This window comes from Ursus americanus, chromosome 30 (assembly GCF_024610735.1).
Source record: "Ursus americanus isolate L20-20 chromosome 30, mUrsAme1.1.p, whole genome shotgun sequence".
Classification (NCBI taxonomy): Eukaryota; Metazoa; Chordata; class Mammalia; order Carnivora; family Ursidae; genus Ursus; species Ursus americanus.
Genome location: NC_142156.1, coordinates 24039990 through 24063071, shown reverse-complemented (window position 1 = coordinate 24063071; position 23082 = coordinate 24039990). Strand labels below are relative to the sequence as shown.

The 23082-nt window shown below is 57.4% G+C and overlaps 1 protein-coding gene across 4 annotated transcripts in view; it reads right to left on the bottom strand.

Annotated features, from left to right (window-relative positions):
• ADGRD1 (adhesion G protein-coupled receptor D1) overlaps positions 1–23082 on the bottom strand; it is a 126884-nt gene that overhangs the window by 59358 nt on the left and 44444 nt on the right. For 2 of the 4 annotated variants that reach the window (XM_087857440.1, XM_087857442.1), the window contains 2 exons: positions 18069–18281; positions 17843–17984 (listed from right to left, as the gene is read on the bottom strand). In XM_087857440.1, the coding sequence (XP_087713566.1) occupies positions 17843–17984; positions 18069–18281 (355 nt within the window). The remainder of the gene's footprint in view (positions 1–17842; positions 17985–18068; positions 18282–23082) is intronic. The other 2 variants (XM_045779323.2, XM_045779332.2) reach the window with 1 other exon arrangement.

Below are 23082 nucleotides of genomic sequence, written 5' to 3'. Positions count from 1 at the left end.
ATGCTCACATGTCATTTCCCCCGTGCTGGCCCTGCCTCTCCCATCGCTCCACTCCGGCTCTGCCCTCGCTTTGCTTCTCTTCTTGCCTACGTGTGGGAGAGCTGTGGCCTGGCCTAGCCTCAGCAAGGACCCTGAGCTGGTAAGGAAGCCAGCATCCCCGGCATCTCTGAGTCCCAGGAACTGCTCAGGAGGACAGGGAGACTCCGGAGGAGAAGGCTGTTCCTCTGGCGGTCTGGGGAGGAGAGGCAGAAGCCCTATTGCTGGCCCCCACGGGACGGACCCAGGTCAGACTCCCTGCCCCCGAATGCGTGTTTGTCCCACACTGTACAGGAGGGCCACGCCAACATCTAAAAACGATCCCGTCCTGCCCAGAAATGAGGACTGGTTTCTCAGAGAACAAGAGTCTTTTATGTGAACTATAAAAAGTTACTGGATCAACAACCTATTATCATTGCGGAATAAATTACTGATCTGAGCGTCAGCTGGGATGGCGCCTCGTTCAGCCCTCCGCCCTGCAAACCCAAGGAGAGCAGGTCACAGAAACTCCCTCCAGGGCCTGCTTGCCAACGGCCCCCACCTGGTCCCAGCTCTTCCCAGAGGCCAAGGGTGCGAACCCAGGCAGGGCGGGTACACCCCTCTGCACATATGGGCCCCGTCACAGCTGTTGCCGCTGAGCCTGTGGGAAGACACATGGCGGCTCCCCTCCGAGCCCCGAGGACGGTGGCTGATTCCCGTGATCGTGAGGCCAGTGTGGCCGGGCAGCTGCAGGCCGGGCTGAGAGGAAACACTCTCCCTGGGAAGGGGAGCTCAGAGGTGACCCACGTCCCCAGACACGCACCGTCCACACCCCGCTCACGGCTCCAGAAAGACTGCTGGCTGCTGTCTCCTGCATCTGCAGCCCCCCTTAGCAAACAGGGGCTGTAGCCCTGTGTGCCCAGGGCAGGGGCAGGACCGAAGTCTGTGACAGATGGACACCTGTTCTGTCGTCCAGAGCGAAACAGTCTGAGCAGTGGTGTGTCAGAGGACACACCCTTCAGAGGCACTGACGGAGGCCCTGTCGCCCTGCCCCCGATGTGTGACATGAAGGTGACAAGTGGAGCACCGTCCTGGGCTTGGAGGACAAGGTCCAAATCCTGAAGGGGCTGGGGCCCCAGGGCACCCCCCACCCCCACAAGCCTGGGGAGTATTCACCTCCAGAGGAAAGCAGCCCACTGGGGAGACCACCGCTGCTCGTTGATGAGGACACTGGTTTACGTGAAGCTGAACCTCTTCCCATGGATTCGTGGCTCCCACGAAGCCCCAGTGGGGGCACTTACGGCATGGCCTCGGCGCCCCAGAGCACCCAGACTAGAAGGGAAGGCCCCTCCCGCTGTCACGCACTGACTTCTGTCTGGAAAGGATTCCTGTCCCTTGACCTGGCAGGACGACGCAGTTCGAGGTACAATAAAGGTGCTGGCACATCACACAGCCAGCAGCAGGAGCATGTCCGGCCCTGGACATTCTCATCAGCGATGAGGGCTGCGTCCTAACTGCTTCCTCCAGGTGCCTCCTGAGGCCTGAGTCTGGACCTCATGTCCCCAGACGCCAGCACCTCTGGTTTTCTGTGCTCCGTGAAGACCCCGCTCCCCAGCAGTAGGAGGGCATTCCCGGGAAATGGGCCGTCAACAGTGCCCCAGGGGAGGCCAGCTGGGACGACGGCCCCTTGCAGGAGGCACAGGGCGTGGTCACCTCTGCACTCCCACTGTCCTGCCTTGCGGCAGGACTGGCATGGTCAAATACTAGAGAGTAAGACGTTCAGGTCAAAATCCTGACTTTGAATATTGGTGACTGCTTCAAAACCATCTGAAATGTGGTGTGGGGCAACCTCGGGCCAAACATGGCACAAGGGCCACCACGTCGCAAGCTCAGCTCCAAGAGTGAAGGCAACTTCGCAGCTTCACTGTGACGTTCCTCATGCGTGGTCCCTCCCGCTGCCCCGTGAGGCTGGTCCCATGCTGCCGCCATGAGCCCCGCGTCCTGAACAAGTCCCCAAGGGCGGGCACTTTACCCCACAACTCAGAATTTGTGCAGGGCTACACCTGGGGCTTTTCTGGAGCTGACTCCCAAACCCTGTTGGTTTGCACCGTTTCCCTCGGGCTGGCTGCCCACTCAGGGACCAAAGACAATTCTAGGTCCACGCAACTGAGAGAGACGGAAGTGTTTTCTATTTAATTATGTTTGTTTTCACATGTATTTCAAATATGTACACCAAACACGTGGGCTTCAGGGTATCACCGCTTACCACTGTACCCTTCTCTGAAAGACTAACGCCGTTTAGGAGGAGGACGAGGAGGAAGGAGGAGGGGACGGGGAGAAGGTGAAGCAGGTGGGGGCGACCGCCCTGCTCCCCGCCGGCTGCCCGTGTCCTGCTGACCAGCGTCCCCAGGTCCCCGTAAGATGAGCAACAACGCTGGGAAGCTGTGAAGCCACAGCAGATCCTCCCCGTGGAGGCAGCGTCATGTCCCGGGTCTCAGGCTTGGGTTCCCGTGGGGCCGGGAAGTGACGCACGGGGGCCCGCCACCGGGCCGGGCTCTGGAGACCCGAGGGCCACCCAGAGGTCAGCAGCTTGTATGTGAGTCACTCTAGGCCCACTTTCCTCAGATCTTCTCAGAGCCTCCATTTTCCAAGCGAGAAAACGGATGGAAATCCTGGTTCTTATGTGAAATCTCCCATTATAAACTGTTTGCGACAAAGTCACGATGTGAAAGGAAATGTCTGTGGGCCCCAGGGAAAGCCAGCCTTCTGTCCAGCGAGCGCTCCTCCCCATGCTCAGACGCTCCCTAGGGCTTGGTGCGTCCGTGTTCGCGGTGCGAGTGCGCTCGGGGAGAAGCTGCACAAAGCAGCGGCCTGGGAGCGAGAACACCCCCTCCTCGTTCTGCTCAGCGCGTGTGGCCTCAGCCCTTCCAGCTGACGACCGGTTTTTACGGAGACCCTGGGCTCAGGCTGAGCTGGAGTTGCCCCTCTCCTGGCTTCCGAGAGACCAAAGCAGACGTTCTGCTGTACAGTCCCTGGGGATGGGGCTCCCTGCGCGGCTGGTGTGCCACCTCCAATGTTCCACCCCGCCAACTCTGGGCCCCTGGGGACTCGCGGCACCAGGCACAGTGCCCGTCCCAGGAGACCTGAAGGGGACCGCTGATCTTCCTCGGACCTTGCCTCGACCTCCCCCCACCCTAAGCACGGGTCCCCTGCCCCCTCCTCCGCACACGGCCCTGGTGTGGGCCCCACCTCGTGCTGCCAGCCACGTCCTGTTCATATATGTGTGTGTGGCACATATGTAAAAATCAGGAAATTTCATGTAAAAGCACCCCTTGGGAAAATGGCCAGACTAGGGGACAGGATGGACATGCCCTCAAGATTGCCGGTAAGCAGACTTGGGGCCCCCCCACCATGTCCAGTTTTCTCCTGATGCCAAGGTCAAGGGTCAGCCACGGCTCTCTTCAGAGCAGAGGAAGTTGGGCCCCTGTGGTCACCTGGGACTCAGGCCAGGCAGGAGCACGTCCCACGGGGACCTTAAGTGCCCATGTGTCTCATCTATGGGCGACTCCAGGGGCCGCCCCTGGATGGCAGGCCCAGCCCCTCTGCTGTATGGTCTCAGTCCTGGGTGGCAGCAGTGGGGCTCCTGCCCTCATGGGCAGCTCTGGCCAGTGCCAGGCTCAGGAAAGCGCCCTCACTGCTGTTTATATCAGGATTGGGGGTGGGGAATACATGGAGATGATGTCCACCCTCGTGGGCAGGTGGGCTTACCCCTGATGGGGGCTTGAGCTGACCCGCCCTCCTCTGCCTCCACCTCATGGCTGTCCACCTGGGCATCCCCCCGCCAACCTCTCCCACCCCTCACCTGCTCTGGACCTGCTTGTCCACATTCCCACCACAGTCCCAGCCCTGCTGGCCATGAGGGGATGGACACCTTCCCCTAAACTTCCCCCAAAAGCCCCACTCCTGGCTGACTTCATACCCCTTCCAGGCAAATGTCTGGGGGGAACTGCAGGATCCGTGATCATGCAGCCAGCTGGCCGAGCCGTCCCCACACATGCTCAGCATGGCCTGAACACTGGTCAGAATTTTTTGAAAACTGCATATTTAGCAAAAGGTCTTGATTCTCTTTTAAAAAAACCAGAAAATGTGTTAACTCTAGTTTAGAAAATAACGTGAGCTCTCCATCAACCACTACCCCACTCTGAGATTCAAAATAAGAGAACAGACACCCAGCAGTCAGCAGAAGTGGGACCTCCGCCCGCTCGGGTCTGGGCACCCACCACTGCCTGCCATCCTGAGAACCTGGTCTGTGTGTGAGGCGTCAGGCAAGGTGCCAGGTCACTTCAGGCCGTCGGCAAGGGCTTGGGGACATGTTTCTGCGAGGTTTAAAGGTTGAAACAGAGGAGTCAGGGCCCAGCAGGGGCCGCACACGTGAGCTGCCATGAAGACGTGGTGGGGGGCTCTCCGCAAGCCCTGCATCCCCCGAGCTCGGACCAGCCGGGTGTGGCCAGCAGTGGCCTCACACCCCTGACGCAGGTCGATCTGTAAAGCCCACACAGGCTTTGCTGTGTTTGCACCGGTGAACAAGGAGGGGAATGAGTTGGGGCGCCTGGGTGGCTCAGTCAGTTGAGCCTCCAACTCTTGGTTTCAGCTCATGTCATGATCTCAGGGTCATGAGATCGAGTCCCGGGTCGGGCTCCGTGCTCAGTGGGGAGTCTGCTGCTGGAGATTCTCTCCCTGTGCCCCTCCCCCTGCTCGCTCTCTCTCCCTAATAGAAATAAATAAATAAATAAATCTTTAAAAAAAATTATGGTTCCTTCAAAACATATCAGCAGCATCATGCTGTTGAAGCAATGGGCTGTTGCAGCTTCAAATTTCGAGTCTCAGAACGACCAACAGTGCGTCGTGTCTAGGGACGGCCGCTAGCATGGCCTCATCAACCGCCTGCAGGAAATCTCAGGTTTGGCATGGTGAAGTCTGCCTGGGGGGGCAGGAGGGGCACGAAGCTGAGCAGGTTGGAGAGTCAGGTGAGGCCTGACCTCACTCCACAGACGGGCGCATCCTGCTGGCACATGAACTCGGGGCTTCGGTGTCTCACAGACCTGGCCGCGACCCCACGCCTTCAGCCCTGCAGACCCCAAGCCTGGCTGTGTCACCTGGAGGATGTCACCAGCTTTCCCAGCTCCGTGACCCCATTCTCCTTAGCACCACATGCTGTGCACAGCCTGACGAGGGAGAACGCACCCCGTGTGGAAGCTGGGGGAGAGACAAACACTAACAAAACGACCCCGTGAGGCACGCAGTGCCACCAGAAATGGGACACCACAGCGATGCCCGCTCGATCCATGAGTGACAGCAGAGCTGAGACGGGGGGGGGCACTGGGAGTGGCCAGTAACGGGAGCAGGGGGCTGCTCCAGGCAGAGAGAACAGCATGTGCACAGGCCCTGTGGTTGCAGTAGGGGCGGACGAGGAGGGTGGCATGGGGGGGGGGGGCTGAGACGGGCACACTGGGCCATGGGGAGGGGTTTCTCTTCACCCCCTGGGAAGGCAGCCTGGGAGACTCCCCAGCAGAGAGGCAGATGACCCGATGTGCTTCTTTAGAAGGTGGCTCTGCTGCTGGTGGGGGACCGCTGGCAGAGGCAGGGGACAGCAGTTCTGTGTGCACTGGAGTCACTGGAAACGCAGGGCAGGCAGCAGAGGGGGTGTGCATGAGAGCGACAGTGACGGGCACCGCGTACACCACCGTGACGCTGCATGAAGTGGGACACGCCGGAAATGGGGGCACAGTCGGCAGACTGTAGCTCAGAGGGGAGACAGCAGTCACAGGAGTGATCTGGGACGGGAGCTGGACGGTGTCCACTTCGGGCCCGGCCTCGGCGGGTGGGGGATAACACTCGGCGGGTGGGGGATAACACTTATCTGCCCCCACGTCCCGCCACGTCAGTCGGAGTGAAGAGGGCTGGATGCAGAAACTCTCAGGAGGGACAGTACTCACCTGCAGCGGGGCTGTGCCCATCTCCCCGAGGACCAGGACAGCACGGCCCTGCAAGGGACTCCTGTTGATCTGCAGGGTCCAAACATACCCAAAACCTGTGGATGCCCTTCACGTAGCAAAAGGGACTTGTGGACAGGCTTAACATAAAGATGTGCAGGTGGGGAGGGTCCTTCGAGAGGGAGGCAGGGGGTCATGTCAGAGATGCAGGCTGACTACGGAAGCGGGGTCAGGAAGAGAGGTCTGAAGATGCTGTGCTGCTGGCTCTGGATGCAGAAAGGGGGACAAGTGAAGGAACGCGGTGCCTTGGAGCCGCAAGAGGCAAGGAAACAGATCTTCCTCTGGGCCTCCAGGAGGAGCACAGACCCCCGAGACTGACCTGGAGGCCCGACCTCCTGACTGCAGGGCAGCAAGGCCATGTTGTCTGAACCACTCAGCTCATGGTAACCTGTTACGGCAGAGGGAGGAAAGCAGCGTGCCTTCTCGCGGAGAAACAGTGGACACACCAACAACAGCAGCAGTGCTGACTTGCACGTGGCCAGAACAGAGTAAGAAACCAGGGCGGCAGATGATGCCACAGCCAGAGAAGACTTGGAAGTCAGTAAGGAAACAGACGATGTAAAAAATAAAACCGCAGAGCAAAACGACACCAGCGCGATGGGACTCTGTAGCTGCCAGGTTTGCAGCCACGGGGCAGATGGGTGCCGGCGAGCCCTCTGGGGACAGCACGAGTCCCAACAGCCTCCTGAAGGGAAGTTTGCAATGGGCATCAAATGTGACAATGGCTATCTTGCCCAAAACAGCCACAGCGGCCTGGAAGAGCAAAGCCAGGGCCCCGAGCAGGCGGCAGGGCCTGTTGGAAAGCTGTGGCAGTCAGGACGGCGGGTACTGGCAGCAGAATGAACAGGCAGGAGGCAGGAACAGAGTCCAGAGACAGAGCCACATAGATGTGACCACTTGATTTTCGGCAAGGTGACACTGCTGTGGAGGGGACGCTGACCCTCCTGCAGAAGGGAGACCCCAACCCTGCTTCACAGCACACAGAGGGCAGTCAGAGAAGGGCTAGAAAACAACAAAGCTTTAGGTAGCCACGAGTGTCCCTGCAAACTGGGCTGGGGTGAGGTTCGCCGAGGCGGCATGAGCTCGGTGCATCACACTGCATACAGGTCAAAGCTGCAGCTCCTCAGGAGACGCCCCAAGAGTAAAAAGGCCAGACCAGGTGAAAAAGATATTTGCCATTCACGCATCCAAAACAACTCCCACCCAACGTATGCAAAGAACTCCTAAAAAAATCAGTGAGAAAAAAGCAAACCACCCAACATGGGCAAACGACTTGAAGAGCAGAGACAAAAAAGGACATTAAGATGTTCAATAACTACCCTCAAAGGTAGCCACCTTCAGTAGTCACCAGGGCAACGCAAATGAAAACCCAAAATGAGACACTGTGAGCCACCAGAATGACTAAGCTAGGACGACCCCCACCACAGGTGCTGGCAGCGGGGATGCCCACCAGCCAATGGTGGGGGGCAAGGCAGCATCCGCGCGGGAACCGGCGTGGCATTACCTACTCAGGTTGAATACGCGCGTGCCCTAGGACCCGGCTGTTCCATTCCCGGCTTCGCACCAAACAAGTGTGTGCGCACAGTCGCCGAAGGCAGGCGGTGCTGGAGAAGGGCGGTCGTCCCAGCCACGTCTGACGGATGGGGCGGGGGCAAGCTCACAGGTGTGTTCACACTCACGCACGTGCATTTCTGCGAGTTTGCTGTACTTCTGTATCACGTCTACTTTCAACACTGCGGGGAGTGAGAAGCCAGGTCTGCGGACTGTGAACTCCAGCCCCGACACATGCGTCTGAACCCCACTCGCACCGTGGTGAGGAAACGCAGACCTGCCTCACACGCCCACAACAGACTGTGAAGCAGGACAAGGTGCAGACTTCGACGGAGCTGCTCCAGGATGTTCTCCTGAAGTGACATCGAACAGGAACACAATGGCTCGTTGTGGTGTTTACGGTGACGGAGACACGAAACAAACCACGCGTAGCCACAGAACGGTGATCAAGAGACTATAATGCAGCCACGGAAGTGACTTACGGTGCTCAGTTCCTGGCACATGAACACGTGTTAAACAAAACCTGGAGGCACCGCACGGCATGGAGCGTGTACCCCACTTCACAGCGCACGCGTGAACCTGCTGAAGGAGGCCCATCAAGATGTCAGCACTGGGTATCGCCGGCTGCTGGGACTTCAGTGACGTTGGGCTACATACACACGCGTCGGTATGTGCCTGTGTGTGTGTATGTGTGTGTACGTGCATGGAGTGTGTGTGTGTGCCGTGTTTCTGTCAAATAAGTCTATGTGGGCACCTCGGTTTCCACCACAGTCTGCAGGGTAGGAATATTCGAGGTCCCCAACGCACCTAAGAGTGACTATAAAAAGACAACAAAGCATTTTTCCTGCTCACAACAAATCCTAGGGAAGTGACAGCTCCGTGCCACAGCCCGTCAGGAGGGTCCGTGCCCCACCGTGAAGTCGACCCACTTGCTTGCACTTGTCATACATCTGGTTTGAATGTTACAAGTGAAGAAACAGAGAAAAGTGACTCTTTCACAGCCCAAACCCAGAAAGAGCCAAACCATGGATAAGAGCGCAGAGCTACGTGATGACGGCAGGCGGGGACGCAGCACGGAGGAGGAGGACCCGGCTCTGGCAGCGGCGGACACGAGGAGCCCCAGACACTTCCCGCACAGTCTGGGGACGTATGTGGTCCCCACAGCTGGGGAGGGTATGCTGCCGGCAGAGGCCAGGGACGCTGTTCCACACCGGAACACACAGAAGGGCCCAGAATCACAGCACCGCGGCGGGAGCCCTGACGAGACGAATTTTGTCAACACGATGGGGAGCAAAAGAGGCCGGAGCTATCTGAGTCGGGAGGTCAGTGCCTGAAAGACAAGCAAATTCCAGAGGCCGAAGTTCAGACTCTGCCATGTGCCTGAGCGTGTCTGAGCCTCCCCCTGCTCACGGAGATGCGAGCGCCAGAGGGCTCAGTGTCACTCAGGGGCCACTGTGGACACCGCTCCAGGTGCTGATCAGCCCTGGTGGACGAGACACAGGTGTGCCAGCTCTTGGTGACCAGCGTGCCCCCCCCCGGGCAGTAAAGCAGGCACTCTGGGAAGAGAAATTCCTGCCAGGCTCAGAAGGGAACGCTTGACAAAATGAGTCAGCCCCCTGGAGGGCACCGGAAGGCCATGGCGGGGCCCCAAGACGAGACAGCACCCCCCAGGCATGCCCCCTCCACCCGTGTCCTCACTGTGCATGCTCCAGAGCCCGGGCTCTGAACACAGCCTGGGCTCACGGGTGTCCTCCGCAGCGGGACCATCCAGAGTAACCCCAAAGCGCACTGGGTGATGGACTGAGCACCGTGGGCAGGGGTGGGGGAGCTCAGCGAGCTGTCCTCTAGGGGACTTCCAAGACAGGCCCGGGCTGGGCCTGCCACCACCATCCCCTTGGAGAGCCCTCCCAGTCCACACCGTGCTCTGTGCCACAACTGTGGGCCTCAGGCCTTGGCCCGGCGTTGGAATAAACATTCTGCATCCCCACGGAGTCGGGGAGACAGTCTATGCGCACCCCATGTTTCTTCTGAGCTCGCTGCACACAGCCTGCGGGTGAAGGCCTCCTCGAAAAATGCTTCCCATCAGACGAATCATTTTAATTCAAAAAAGCCTGCCTCCAAAAACATCCTCAGAAATGCAAAGGCAACCTTCAAAAGAAAAAGCCCCAAAACCCTAGAGAACACTTGGCGAAGACAAGCCTCAATTAGCATCCTCTTTGGGTATGATAAAAATTCCTCTCTGCCTCTCCTCAAGACGGGATTCTTTGCTCAAAGCCTTTCTCTTTTAAAAATAACTACAGTAACCAACCATTAAAACGGGGACTGCGTTTTAATCCACCCTTTCTTTTTCTCCAGTTCTGAAACTGGCACCTTCCAGCTTCACAGCAGACACAGACGCAGAGTCCTACCCGACGCCCAGACCGGCAGCCCAGAGTGCAGGACGCTGTGGGGACGCGGGAAGGGTCTGAGGGAGGCTGCCCCTGCTCCACGCTCCCACGGCCTTCTGGCCCGTTCCGATGCTCCTGGGGCAGGAAAATTTGGTCAAGGGCTGATGAAAGCCGTCACGGGTCCCGCCCCAAGCCTTCCAGAACAAAAAGATGCCCCTGCAAGTACTCTCTGCTTAGCGTCTTGCATCTAGAAGCCTGAATGGTGCCCCAGTGGCTTTTGGCCTCCCTCGAAGCCACGGCCCCCCGCCGTCCATCAGGACCCAGGGGACACTGAGCCCGGGCCCACACAGTCCAGCGGAGCCCTCTGCTCCCACTGCTGCCCGGCCTCTCTGCCACTGGGCAGGAATGCGCTCTCCCTTGGGGGTGGCTAATTCCAGGCCTCACCGCTCCCCAAACCATGGTGATATTCAATCTGTAAGATCCTTACTACCTGTGGTTGACAGTTCATAATGTTGTATCTACAAAGGTGAATTAAACACATGCACGGATCTCAAGAGAGGAGAGGACTGAATTGGGCAGAAGCGTTCCCAGAATTAGCTCATTTGCAGAAACAGAGAGTCTTCGCTCTCTCTCTGCCGTCTGTCACTCCACGGCCCCTGAACACTGCCAGGGTCCACAACGAGGGAGGGAAGAGGCAGGCCTGGGAGGGCGCGCTGGCGAGGGGCCTGTGCCACTCCCCGAAGGAAGGGGCAGGTGCACATGGTCATTCGCAAATCAACAAACCGTGTGTAACTGCAAAACACCGGAAAAGCATAGTTGCCTGTGTGAGCAGAGGAGCCGGACAAGCCCCAGGATGGCTGACTAAAGCCACATGGTGGAGTGCTATGCAGCCGTAAGAAACAGCAGAAGATTCTATGAACTGGCTGATTTCCAGGATTTCCTGTGGAGTGGGAACTGCGACATGCCAAAGAGCTTCTAATTCCCCACCCTGAGAGCCGGAGGAGCAGTGAGAGAACACACGGGTCGATTCACTGGCACAAAAGAAGGATGAGCCAGGAGCTGATGGGGCTGCTTGCCGCCAGGATGTGGGTGGGGATGCGGTGAAAGCCCGGGGGTGCAGATGGAGCGGGGCTGGGCACAGCCCTGAGCTCCTGCCTGTGTTCACCTCACCTTCAGACCGTGCAGTGTTACCTACACAAACCCCCAAACCGAGTCACTGAAATGGACCAGAACAGGCCCACGCCCATACTGTCTCACAAACAGGCACCAACAAATCTCACTCTATCATAAAGGCATCAGAAGCCACTCTGAAGGAGGAAACCAGCCCAGCTAACTCTGTAAAACAATTCTAACCACACAGCGTAGGGCTAACGACAAAGAGACCGTGAATCAAGCCCATCCTCCTGTTAGTACACTTGCCTCCCGCCGGGGACAGCTCAGTGACTCCAGAACGACTCCACGTGTGCCCCAGGCTTACACAAACATGGAAAAACACCGAGAATAACAAGAGCCAGGCCTCTAACTCTCAAGGTGACCCTGGCTCTTGGATGATCCCTGGGTCTCAGGCAGGAAACAGCTTCAGAAGGAGCTCACATCTGAATCCCACGTGCAGATGGGCAGATGTGGGAAGCACAGGGGTTGCATCTGCTTCACGCGTGCGTTCACACACTTCCCGGCCCCGTCCACTCAGAGAATGGAGAAATAGTGACACCCCAGCAGATCTGAGCACACCCAGCACCTCGACTCTGGCTTTTCAGCACCTCTCCCCAGTAAAAGGACCCAGGGCTCTCTGGAAAACGGTTGCTTGCATGAGCCCAGAATACCTCTCACACCAGAAAGAAAGGAAGGACTCGAACGCAAGGATGGCATCTCAAAGGGACCCAGGAGCCAACTGGACAAAGCTCCAAATGGTCAATCCTGGGATGATCTGAGTAACAAAACATGGACTGGTAGTACTGGGTTACGACCTATGGGATAAAATGAGTATCCGTGAGTCACGTCGATATAAATAAGTAATTGAACACGGAAATAGCAAGTTGTCCTTCTAACAGAACTGCACTTACAAATGGAGAAGCGAAGACAGAAATGGAAAACCGCCTCCAGGCAAACGGTACAGTGCTAACGTGCAGGCAGCAACCACCAAGAGAAGCGAAAATGCATGGTAAAAATATGATGAGACCAAGGAGCCGTGGGGTTTCGTGCTCTACTCCACAGGAGACTCAGAATTTGCAAAAGAAACAGTAAGTTCACAGGGGATAACCCTGGAGGCCGCCCCCTCAGCCAATCAATGACAGCGGCCATCACCAGGGAAAACAGCGCCCCGTACTGCCTGTGTCATGAACTGTCCCCCCAAACCCACACAAGGGGAGCCCACCACCCGTACCACGGGATGTGACTGTGTGTGCAGGGTGACGGGTGAAGTGGGGTCCCCCCAACGAGCCTGTCCCACAGGACTGAATCTGCACAGACAGCAGAGCGGACGCAGATGCGCATGGGGCACCATCCCTGAGGACGCGGCAGAAGACGGAGCCTGCAGCTCGGGGCGGGGGGGTGCTAGGGAGGCGCCAGCCTGGACCGGGACCCTGCGGCACACCTGGACCGAGACCTGTGCTACACCTGGACTGGGACCAGGACCCCGTGGCACACCTGGACCGGGACCCTGCGGCACACCTGGACCGGGACCTGTGCTACACCTGGACTGGGACCAGGACCCCACGGCACACCTGGACCGGGACCTGTGCTACACCTGGACTGGGACCAGGACCCTGCGGCACACCTGGACCGGGACCTGTGCTACACCTGGACTGGGACCAGGACCCCGCGGCACACCTGGACCGGGACCCTGCAGCACACCTGGACTGAGACCTGTGCTACACCTGGACCGGGACCGGGACCCCGCGCCTCTGGAACCAGGAGAGCATACTTCTCTGCTGTCTCAGCCGCCCCGCTGTGGTGCTCTGTCAGGACACCACAGGAAACTGATACAGGCTGATGAGACATGGTAAGACTGGCCTGACTTCACTCCTGCGGTTTCCTTGTCAAAGACGCATAACCTCAACCTAATCCTGAGAAGATATCAGATCGTCCCAAACCGAGGATGGCTGGAGGAGCTCTTGAGAGCCAGATCCTCAACAGAAAACATCCCTAAGTGGGTAAACTGAGAACATCTGAAGCCTGTCCACAGTGCGGTAACATCACCGTCTGTTTCCAGGCTTCAGTAGTTACTTTTAAAGAGTAGAATTAGGGGAAGGTGGGTGAATGGTACCCAGAAACTCTACTGTCCTGCAATTTTTCTGTGAGTTTAAAACCATTTCAAATAAAAAGCTAAGAAAAAATAAAGCTCATCAAGTAGCGACCCACGGGCTGAACTTCAACCCAGGTACATTTCAGTTGACAAGGTTAAAGGCGGATATGAATTAGCTGCCAACAGTACAAATGCAGAGATATAATTTAAAAGCCAGATTTAAGGCTTCTCTTCACAAAATCACAAGTTGTGGCGATACCCCGACGAAGCCAAATCCCACACCGTGAACCGCAGGACCGAGGCCAGGGGCCCCAGCGCCATGTTCTCACGCTCACAGCTGCGGGCCCTGGAAGTCAAGGCGCCCAGGCCCTGCGCTCAGGGAAACAGCCCCTGTCCGTGAGCCCGGGGCATGTCGGAGGACAATCTGGCTGCTCCTGATAAAGGAAACCTTCCATGTTTCCCGCTGCTGGGCCCTGCACCGTCCCCCAGGGAGGCTCCGCTCCTGCCGAGGTCGGAGGGGCTTCCCCACCCTTCAGAGCAGGGGTCCGTTTCCGCCCCGAGCACACGCTGTCCGTCTGCGTCGTGAGCAAATAACCTGCGAGAAACACGTCAAACCGAACGTGAGAGTAAAAACCTCCGCAAGCGCCCATCCCTCCGAAGCCTGCAAACCCGCACGCGCTCGAAGCACAAGGTCGAGTGTGTCATCTTCTGGGACGTCCTTGGTCACCGTGATGTCACTGCTGACGCCACGGAAGCAAACGCAGCCCTGTGTTACACACTCCTTCCCGCGCTCGCTCTCCTCTCTCTCGTCCGCGAAGGTCACGCATCCCGGGCAGCGGTCCTCACGGGGCTCGAATACACGCTCATCCTTGTTTTTAAGACCCTCTGGAAGGTTTGCTCACTCGACACTAGATTCTGTCACGCTTCCACACGTGCGCTCCACAGCGTGCACAGCCGCATCCCCCATCCAGAGGCAGCAGTGGCCAAGCGCACATGGGCATTAGCGCTGTGTGCCGTCCTCCCGCCCGCCCACCCAGCCCCCGCGGACTGACTGCACCACGCGTGTGCTCTTGGGGGAGCAGCACCTGCTTCCCTGCCACCTTCTGGCCACAGCCTCTCGCTCTCCCTCCTGGAGTTTTGCGTTTAGATCGGGGACACAGACACAGAGCATGGTGGCTCCTATTCACCTCACGGGGCTAAAGTGATAAAACCAGCACCGGGCCTCCTGGCTGAGTCCCCCACCCCCACCCCGTGGGCTATGAGCTGTCCTTCCGGAAAACTCCCTTTGCTAACGTTAGCCAAGGCTGGCTTCTGTGTCCGCACTGAAGACCAGGGGCAGGACAAGAGAGCTCACTGGCCCCGTGGGTCCGTGTGATCAGTCCCACGTTTGTTATTACACCTGACGGACTGAGACACAGCAAGGCTGGTCACTCGGTCGACGTCACAGAGCCGATATCGGTAGAGCAAACCAACGCCTGTACATGTGAGTGAATGAGCTTCTCAGAGGACTAATCCACCCTTGTGTTTACCCGTATCGGTTCCACGGTGTAGACGTTTCACAGCCACGTACGTTACCGCGCTGCTCTTATCCGTACCAGCTCTGGAGGGGCGTTCCAGTCGCCGCACACCAGGACGACAGGCCCTGAACCCGAGCCACTGAGCCCGCCCCGTCCTGCCTGACCTCGGCCTCAAACACACGAGGTTCCAGAGTCTTCTAAAACAAGCCGCCCTGAACCCGAGCCACTGAGCCTGCCCCGCCCTGCCTGACCTCAGCCTCAAACGCACGAGGTTCCAGAGTCTTCTAAAACAAGCCGCCCTGAACCCGAGCCACTGAGCCCGCCCTGTCCTGCCTGACCTCTGCCTCAAACGCACGAGGTTCCAGAGTCTTCTAAAACAAGCCTTCTCTGCGTTATATACGCTTGCTTAATCGCAGACTCACACTCTCTCCGTGCCATACGATAATACCAACACAGAAGCACTAGAAACGTCTCTACCTCACCCGGACCAAACCTCTACAGCCTCTGAGCTCATCCTTCTGCATGGCGGCAGCCGGGGAGGACCTCTGCCCCAGCGGCGAGCGTCCTCTCCACGGAAAGAACCATGCGACTGTACGCAGATGCCAGCACAGCTCGAGGACAAGGCTACTCATTTGGGGCCGCCAACTTTCAGCGCAGCTTTCACCCACCCAGCAGGTACCGAGCCACTGCCCTGCACCAAAGCTCAACGCCAGGCCCCGTGAGGAAGGGCTCAGTGGTTTCAAGAACCCCCCACGCCGGCTACACGGTGGGGCTGCATGGTCCTCTGTCGTGGTGCTGGGAGGGTGCAGAGACGGCTCTCGGGGGGGTCGGGAGGTGGGAGGAGGACATGTCCAACATGGAAAGCCAGCACTCCAACTTCCCTGGAGGGAGAAGTTCACATGGAAAGTCGGGCTAGAACACGTGGCCAGAGATCTGCCTCTGATGCCCAGAGTTTACATTCTCTTCGGGGAAGCTTGGAAAATTCTAAATAGGTGAGTGGGGTTATTTGGTCTGAGCTTCTGGAAGGTTAGTCTGGGCACGTGGGGGGGATGAAGCAAGGGGAGCAGTAGGGAAGCTCCTGACCCAGCAGAAGTAGGTAAGAACAAGAGCTCTGAGCCAGGAAGGGGACCCTCTGACAATAAGGTCACAGTGGGTCCTGCATGGCTCCCACAGACAGGAACCCAGGCTGGCACCAAGGTTCAGACCCAGAGGGAAAGGCAGCACTGGGGCAGAAACCGGGAGCCCAGAGGATGGACAGGCCTGGGGGAAACACACCCCATAGGGCACCCGGAGTTGGGAAACCTACCTGACCAGGGCCTTCATGTCAAGGCCATGGGGCCACTGTGGGTTTGGGTCCTCACTGACATCAGTATGTGGTGACACTGGCATCTCAGCATTTCCATGAATTCAGAGAAGTAAACACACGGTTGCGTCACAGGGACACCACTTGGAGTCAGAGGAGGCAATGCTCCAGGGACGGGCCAGCAGGTACAGGGGTGGCCCCCCAAGAGGAACATGTCCTGGGAGCCAGTGAGGTGGGGATGGGGGCTGAGGGTGCACGGACGTCGACGGGGTCCAATGTGTCTACACATCGAAGACAGAGGACACGTGGCGAGCCAGAGATCTCTGGGCACCCTGAGAATGTTTTTGCAGTTAGAAGGGTGGCTTTAGTGTGAACAGAGTCGGGGCACAGTGTCAGTCTAGGACTGTGACCTTTCAGCACCACTGGGCACACACCCAGAAGGACCGAAAGCAGGGCCTGGGACAGAGAGCACACACCCACGTTCACGGCAGCCTTGCGGACAGAAGGAGGGGCAACCAACGTCCACGGATGGGCAGGTGGGCACAGACGGTGCGTATTTTACATGCATGAAAACGGGATGTTATTCAGCGTTCCAAGCAGGAAATCCTGACATGAGCTACCACCTGGATGGACCCTGAGGACGCAGTGCCGAGGGAAATAAGCCAGAACCACAAGGACAAACCCTGGAGGATCCCACTTACACGAGGTCCCCAGAGCAGTCAGATTCGGGGTGCAGAGAGTAGATGGTGGGCACCAGGGGCTGCGGGCAGGGCATCAGTTTGGGCAAACGGCAGAGTGTGGGGATGGACAGGGGCGTGAACGTGCTTCGTGACATGGGACGGTGCACTTACACATGGTGGAGGTGCCAAATCTTACGTTATGTATATTTTACCACAATTTACAATTGTTTTCATGTTTTGTGATTTTTTTTTTTTTAAAAAAGAAAGAAGCCAGGTGCCGGGGCATTCTGAGGCCGGGACTGTGTGTGCAGGTGGTGGGAAAGGCCCGTGCAGACCCAGGGAATGAAAATACACTTCCACGTGGACGGACGAGAGGGGTCCAGAACACAGTGGCCGGCACACAGTAGGTCTTCAGTTAAGGGTGGTGGAATGGGATGGGACGGGATGGAATGGAACAAAGTAGGAAATCCTGGAGAGAAATGTCTTTGGCACAACTCCAAACGACCAAAACCACGATGAGCTCATAAATAAAGGCTTGAACAGCACGACACTCACATGTTGAGTCAACACCGTATCTCGGGACGTATCCTTGCACAAGAGAAGCTGTGTATTGTTGAAAGGACAGAGCATGTCCCCGGACACTTGTCATTCTTACCCGTGGACAATGATGAAGCGAATGTGGACAGAATTCCAGTTACGACCCAGCAGGACCAAGAACTCACAACTCAAAACAGTGGAGAAATGGCCCACCCTCAGCCCCAAAGCATGTTTCGCACGGAGAAGAGAGCGCTGCATGTTGCTAAGGGCTACTATCAAGACGAGTGAGAGCTGCCCACCACACCTGCTCCGCCAAGAAGGACATGTACCGTCAAGCAGAAACGTCCACGCACGCACATCTGTGAAAGCCTTTTTACCCAACGTCAACTCCGCGAGACCAGCCCCGTCCCACCGCCGTGTGAAAACCTTGTCCCGGGGAGGAAGCCCAGGGAGCGCGCGCGCCATCTGAGAGGCCTTCTCCAGCCCCACAGACTCCCCGACATGCTCGAAGCGAGGCTGAAGAACAGGAGTGAGGGCGAACCCACGTGAACTCACCATCCTGTGCCTGAGCTGGACCGTGACAAGCGGAGATCCCGACAGGTTCTGGGAGAGCACGGGCGGTGGGGACACCTCCAGAGCAATCAGGTAGCTGGCTGCAGACAGCTTGTGGTTCTTGTAATTTGCTGCCTCAGGAATCCTTGGAAGTAAATGAAAAATCATTACCACCGGGGAAAAGGGGAAGGGCATGCAGCCAGAACCCGGGTTTAGAACTTAATGTTACCGCTGATTTTTGAGACTGAAGTTTCCCTTGGATGGAAGTTGGCTTTTCCTTGTTCGGTACCCGCTGCCCTCCAGGGCTGGAAGCCGGGACCCGCAGAGGAGACTTACTGCCAGTGCTGCCGGCGAAGCGTCAATGCCAGCATTCGGTACCTGCCCTGCCAAGCCAGATGCCGGCACCCCGGGCGGGCGGCATGGGGCCCCTGACCTCGCAGAGCTGGTAACAGTGGAAGAAGATGGAGCCCAGGGAGTGCGGAGAACAGAAGGGTCGAAGCAGGGGGTATGAATCTCAGCAATCCCACTCACTCTGCTGCGTGCCCTTGGGTAAGTGACTTACCCCGTCTGAACTTCAACCTCCCTGCTTATAAAACGGTGCGGTCGACGGCAGTGCAGTGAGCGCCTGTGGTTCCCCAGCTTCGTGTGCGCTCCTTCTCCCAAGAAAGGCCCTCAGTTTCCTCCAGGTGACCGCCCCCTTCCCCACCTCCAGACCCCATGCTCTGCCGCTGACTCTGTCCTCAGCTGAGGAGGAAGCCCTGCTGCCCAGGCCTGACCCACTCGGTCCACTGCTTCCCTCCGGCCGTGGGGATTGTTCAGAGGTGAGTACATGATCCAGGAAAGTCCAAGGAGATGCAACCAGACTCAGAAGGAAAACAGTGGGTCAGAGACCCTGGCTTCTCTCTGCTGCATGTCCTCCCTGGAGGAGGAGGCCCTGGCAGTGGCTTACAGTCATGAGGGGAGACATGAACTGGGCAGGGAGCCCAGCCCAAGGAAGAAGAGAGACAGAGCCGAGTGACAGCCACTGGACGCTGGATCGAGCTGCTCCTGAAGCCAGATCCGTGTGAGCCCTTCTGCTTACGTGATCCAAGTACCCTCCTACTTAAGACAGGTCAAGCCAGGTTTTCCGACCCTTACAACCCAATCCAAAGAATCCTGCCTGATATATATGGTACTTGTCTCGTGGAGTTTCAAGGTTAAAGTGATATTCAGGGCCAAGACAGGGCAAGGCAAGGAGCCTGCGGGGCAGGATTTAAGGAGGTGCCCACACTCAGGGCCTGGCACACGCGTGCGGCACTTGTAGGACTCCAGGAACGAGTACCTGTCCTCAGTCACACCCTCGGTGCCTGCTTGCCTCATTGTAGGCCCAGCCCCGCCTGACACTGTCAGTAATCAGCAAATGCCTGTTGGTGTGAATTTTGACTTGGGAAAGCTACCCTCAAATGCCTGAGATGTGGAGCCACTGGGCACCCCAACGGCCACCCGACCCTCTGCTGCTGTCCTGTCTGGTTGGGACCTTGCCTGCCTCCTACCCGCTCTCCAAAGCCCGGTGGAGAATTCTGCTACCTGTCTGTATTTGCGTCATCACGCCTAACCGCGTCTCTGGAAGCTGCGTGTACAGTCCTCTTCCTCCCTCGACTAGTTTTACCTAATAACGAAACTCAAACCCCTCTCCCCCTCAAGCCTACAATTTGCTAGAAAGAGGACAGTGAACACTCTCTCTTCACCTAGATCCCCATCCCCTACCGTTCTAGCACGTTTGCTTCACCTGGCAGACACGCTCCACACACACACACACACACACACACACACTCTCTCTCTCTCTCTCTCTCTCTCTTCTTCTGGCAGAACCACGAGGAAGCATGCCATGACACTCCTCCCCCTCCACACTTTAGCAAGTACCTTCTAAACCTGGAGACAGCCCCCAGCATACCACGGCACAATCCACCCTCGGAATCTTGACGCCGTTTCAGGAACGTGACGTCATGCCTGCTCCCTGCCTTGTGCCTCAGAGCTCTGCGTGGTCCCCATGAGGCCGGTGCATCTGCTAGGGAGCATATCCCTGAAGGCCCCCGAATTCTGGAATGGTCCCCAGGGCTCTTTCTCCTTCCTGCCATGGACATTCAGCAGCATCAGCCACTGTTTGCAAAATGGCCCTTACAGTAGATTTGCTGTGTTCTCCTGAGGGGCTCCAGACCAAGCTTTTGGGGAAGGATTACTCCATGGGCCACATTAACTCCCTCCCACTGTGTCACATCAGGGGACACAGGATATCACGTCCCACTGTGGATGATGTCAAGAGTGACCAGCTGGCTGAAGTGACGCCTGCCAGCTGTCTCCACACTCAGATGCCCTGCTCACTTTGTAAATTAACAAGTACCCTTGGGATGGCAGCAAATGACTCTGTTCCCTGAATACCAGTCACCCAGGGGTGTCCACACCCGCTGATGACTCTTGCCCTGATCAGTAACTACATGTAGGACTGCAAGATGGTGTCTTTCCAATTCTGTCATTCCTTCTGCATTAGCTGATTGGCATTACTCTACAAAGAAGAACATGTGCAGACACAGAGGCCAAACTCTCTGGGAACTCACCCGTCAGAAGCACGTGTGAGTCTGTCAACAAGACATGGAAACCCAGACACCTGAGTCCCAGCCCTGCCTCTGCCAGCTGGCAGCCTTCAAGTCCCATCCCCTCTCAGCCCGGGTCTCCATCTGTGGAGGGGCAGTGGGAGCAGGTGATTCTGGACTCCCTGCCCAGCTCGGACTCCTGGCCCCACTCAGAGGAAAAGGCTGTCCTGGTTGCTTGCCTGGCACAGCACGACCATCGAGCATGGGTAAGAGCTGAGCAGTCCTCATCACGACGGGGCAAGTGACATAGCAGGGACCAGCTAAGTGCCCCCCCCCAGCACCTGGGGACACTCAGACGCTGCCCCCGGCAGTGGTTGCTTGGGCCCTTGGAGAGGCCCACCCAGGGCTCGGCTGTGAAAATGGAGACCCTGTCCCAGCCTCGCCCCCATCTTCATGCACTAAACTCACGTGCTGACTCCACCGCACCCCAAAGGGGGATTGAGAGGACAATACAATCCCACAGCACCTTTCGTTCTTACAAAAGCCATGAATGTATGAAGGTCGCAGTGCATGACACTAAAAGGGAAGGGACGTGGCCGTGCAGGTGAGCAGGAACACTGAGCGCGATGCGCAGATCCCGCCCATCTGCTCCTACCTGTGGTTGGAATTTGATAGTTATCTCACAGCCAATACGGCCAGAACGTCCACTCATCCTATGAGGCGATAAAAGCAAACACTTACATGTCATGTTAAGAGCACCAAGCCTTGTTTAAACAGTCAACTCACTTAGTGCTCACGGCAGCCTCACGCATCAGTACCGTCATCACCGCTATTCTAGACGGGGAGCACACAGCCAAAGACAGCCAGCCATCGCCCAGGTTCACACCACTGATAAGGGCCCCACCGGGAGAAGAGAGCCAGGTACCCAGCACCCAATTCTGTGCGGCTAACTACAACACTGTTGGTCAGCTTCTGTCCCGTTCTGGTGCCACAGGAAAGAGCACAACAAATACAGGGCCTGTGCTTGGTGAGCTATTTGGATGCCTTTTTCTTCAAGGTTAATTTTGACAATAAGATACCTTTGCATTAAGTGCCCCCTTATGCCAGTCGTGACAAGCTGAAGATTCTGCACATGAAAACTGTGTGCTCATCACTGCAGAATATTTCTGTTTTGACTTCAGGAAACCAACTGAGCACGCATCTGCAGCTGACAGGGTTCAAGCAGTCCACGGGTGATAATGCAAGAGGCAGAAAGGGCGTGAGGGGGCAGAGCTGCCTGTGCGAGTCTCAGAGCCCATGACTTGCAGGGACAAGAGGAGCTGACACGGTGATCCGGGTCATGGCAGCACGGGTTCTGAGGCTCCCAAGAGTCCCCTCTGGGGTCGCCCGGGGCAGTGAGGACAGCAGGGAGGTGAGTCTAAAGGCCTTGAGAAGGAGGACTGTTCCATCTGCCCAGCTTTAGGTGCATCCCTGGACCCCCCAAAGCAGGACAAACTCAGCCTCTCCCCCCATGCACCGCAGCTAGCACCGACGTAACGGCATGTCTAGCAGGGGTGTGCAAACACGGGCCTGGGTGGCTGCCTGATCCCATAAAGTTTTATTGGCACACAGCCACTCCCATTCCTTCGTGTATTGTCTGCAGCTGCTTTCAGCCTTCCACGGCAGACTCAGTAAGTTGTGACAGAGACATCGTGGCCCGTAACGACAAAAATATTTACTCTCTGACCCTTTATGGAAAAGTTTGTCGGCAGCTGGCTAGAATCACGATTCTACTCGGTCACAGAGAACTGTCCCCTGAAATGCGTGTACACACAGATGTCGGTGAAAGCAATTCTACCTTCTCTTTCCTTTCCTAGTTCGAGGCGGAAGGGAGATATGGATGGTGGTACAAACACTGTTCTCCCCACACTCCTGCCCTTGGACCACAGACGGGCTCAGCCGTGCCTCAAACACACATTTCATGCATTTCACTAACAAATCAGCTTCCGCCTGAGCATTCAGTGTGAGAGCTGCAGGTAAGTAAAGGGGGAGCCAAGGAAGAGTCCGTTTTTGATTCATGACCTTGGATTTGGAGAAATATCCCCCGAAGAGTTGAGAAGGAATCTTTCTGAGGAAAGGTGATGGTATTTTCCTTTGACAATTCTCCTGAAGAATTCTGGAAATTACACATCAAGAGTGGCCGGTCCCCTTCCCTTAGTTATAAGGAAACCCGTCAACGCGCAGGCTTTCCCAGGGCAATGGGACCCAGGTGTACAGCAAAATCGTGGCTGTCATCTCCCTGACCCCACCGTCTCCCCAAGGCTCCGGACATCCAGGGGGTGGGAGAGGGGCTGCATCGGAGACATGCTGTCAGGGCTCAGGTACGTGCCCCGCTACAAGGTATTCAGCACCCATCCTCTATCTGGCGGTGGCTCAAACAGCGGCTGCTTCCATCACAGAGGGGTCGGCACAGTCGGTGGCAGCGTCAACACCAGGAGCCCAGCCCTGCAGGGGCAGGAGAGGGCCCCTGCAGGGCAGGGAAGCGGGGCCCCACCAAGCCAGGGCAAGGGGACCCCATGAGAGGGGAAAAGCGGGGCACCCCGGCCCACCCCTCAGAGGAACCAGCCTCTCCCCGGGGTCTGGGTGGGCTGACCCACTGCCGGGCCACAGGGGCCATGTCAGCAGACCTGGCCA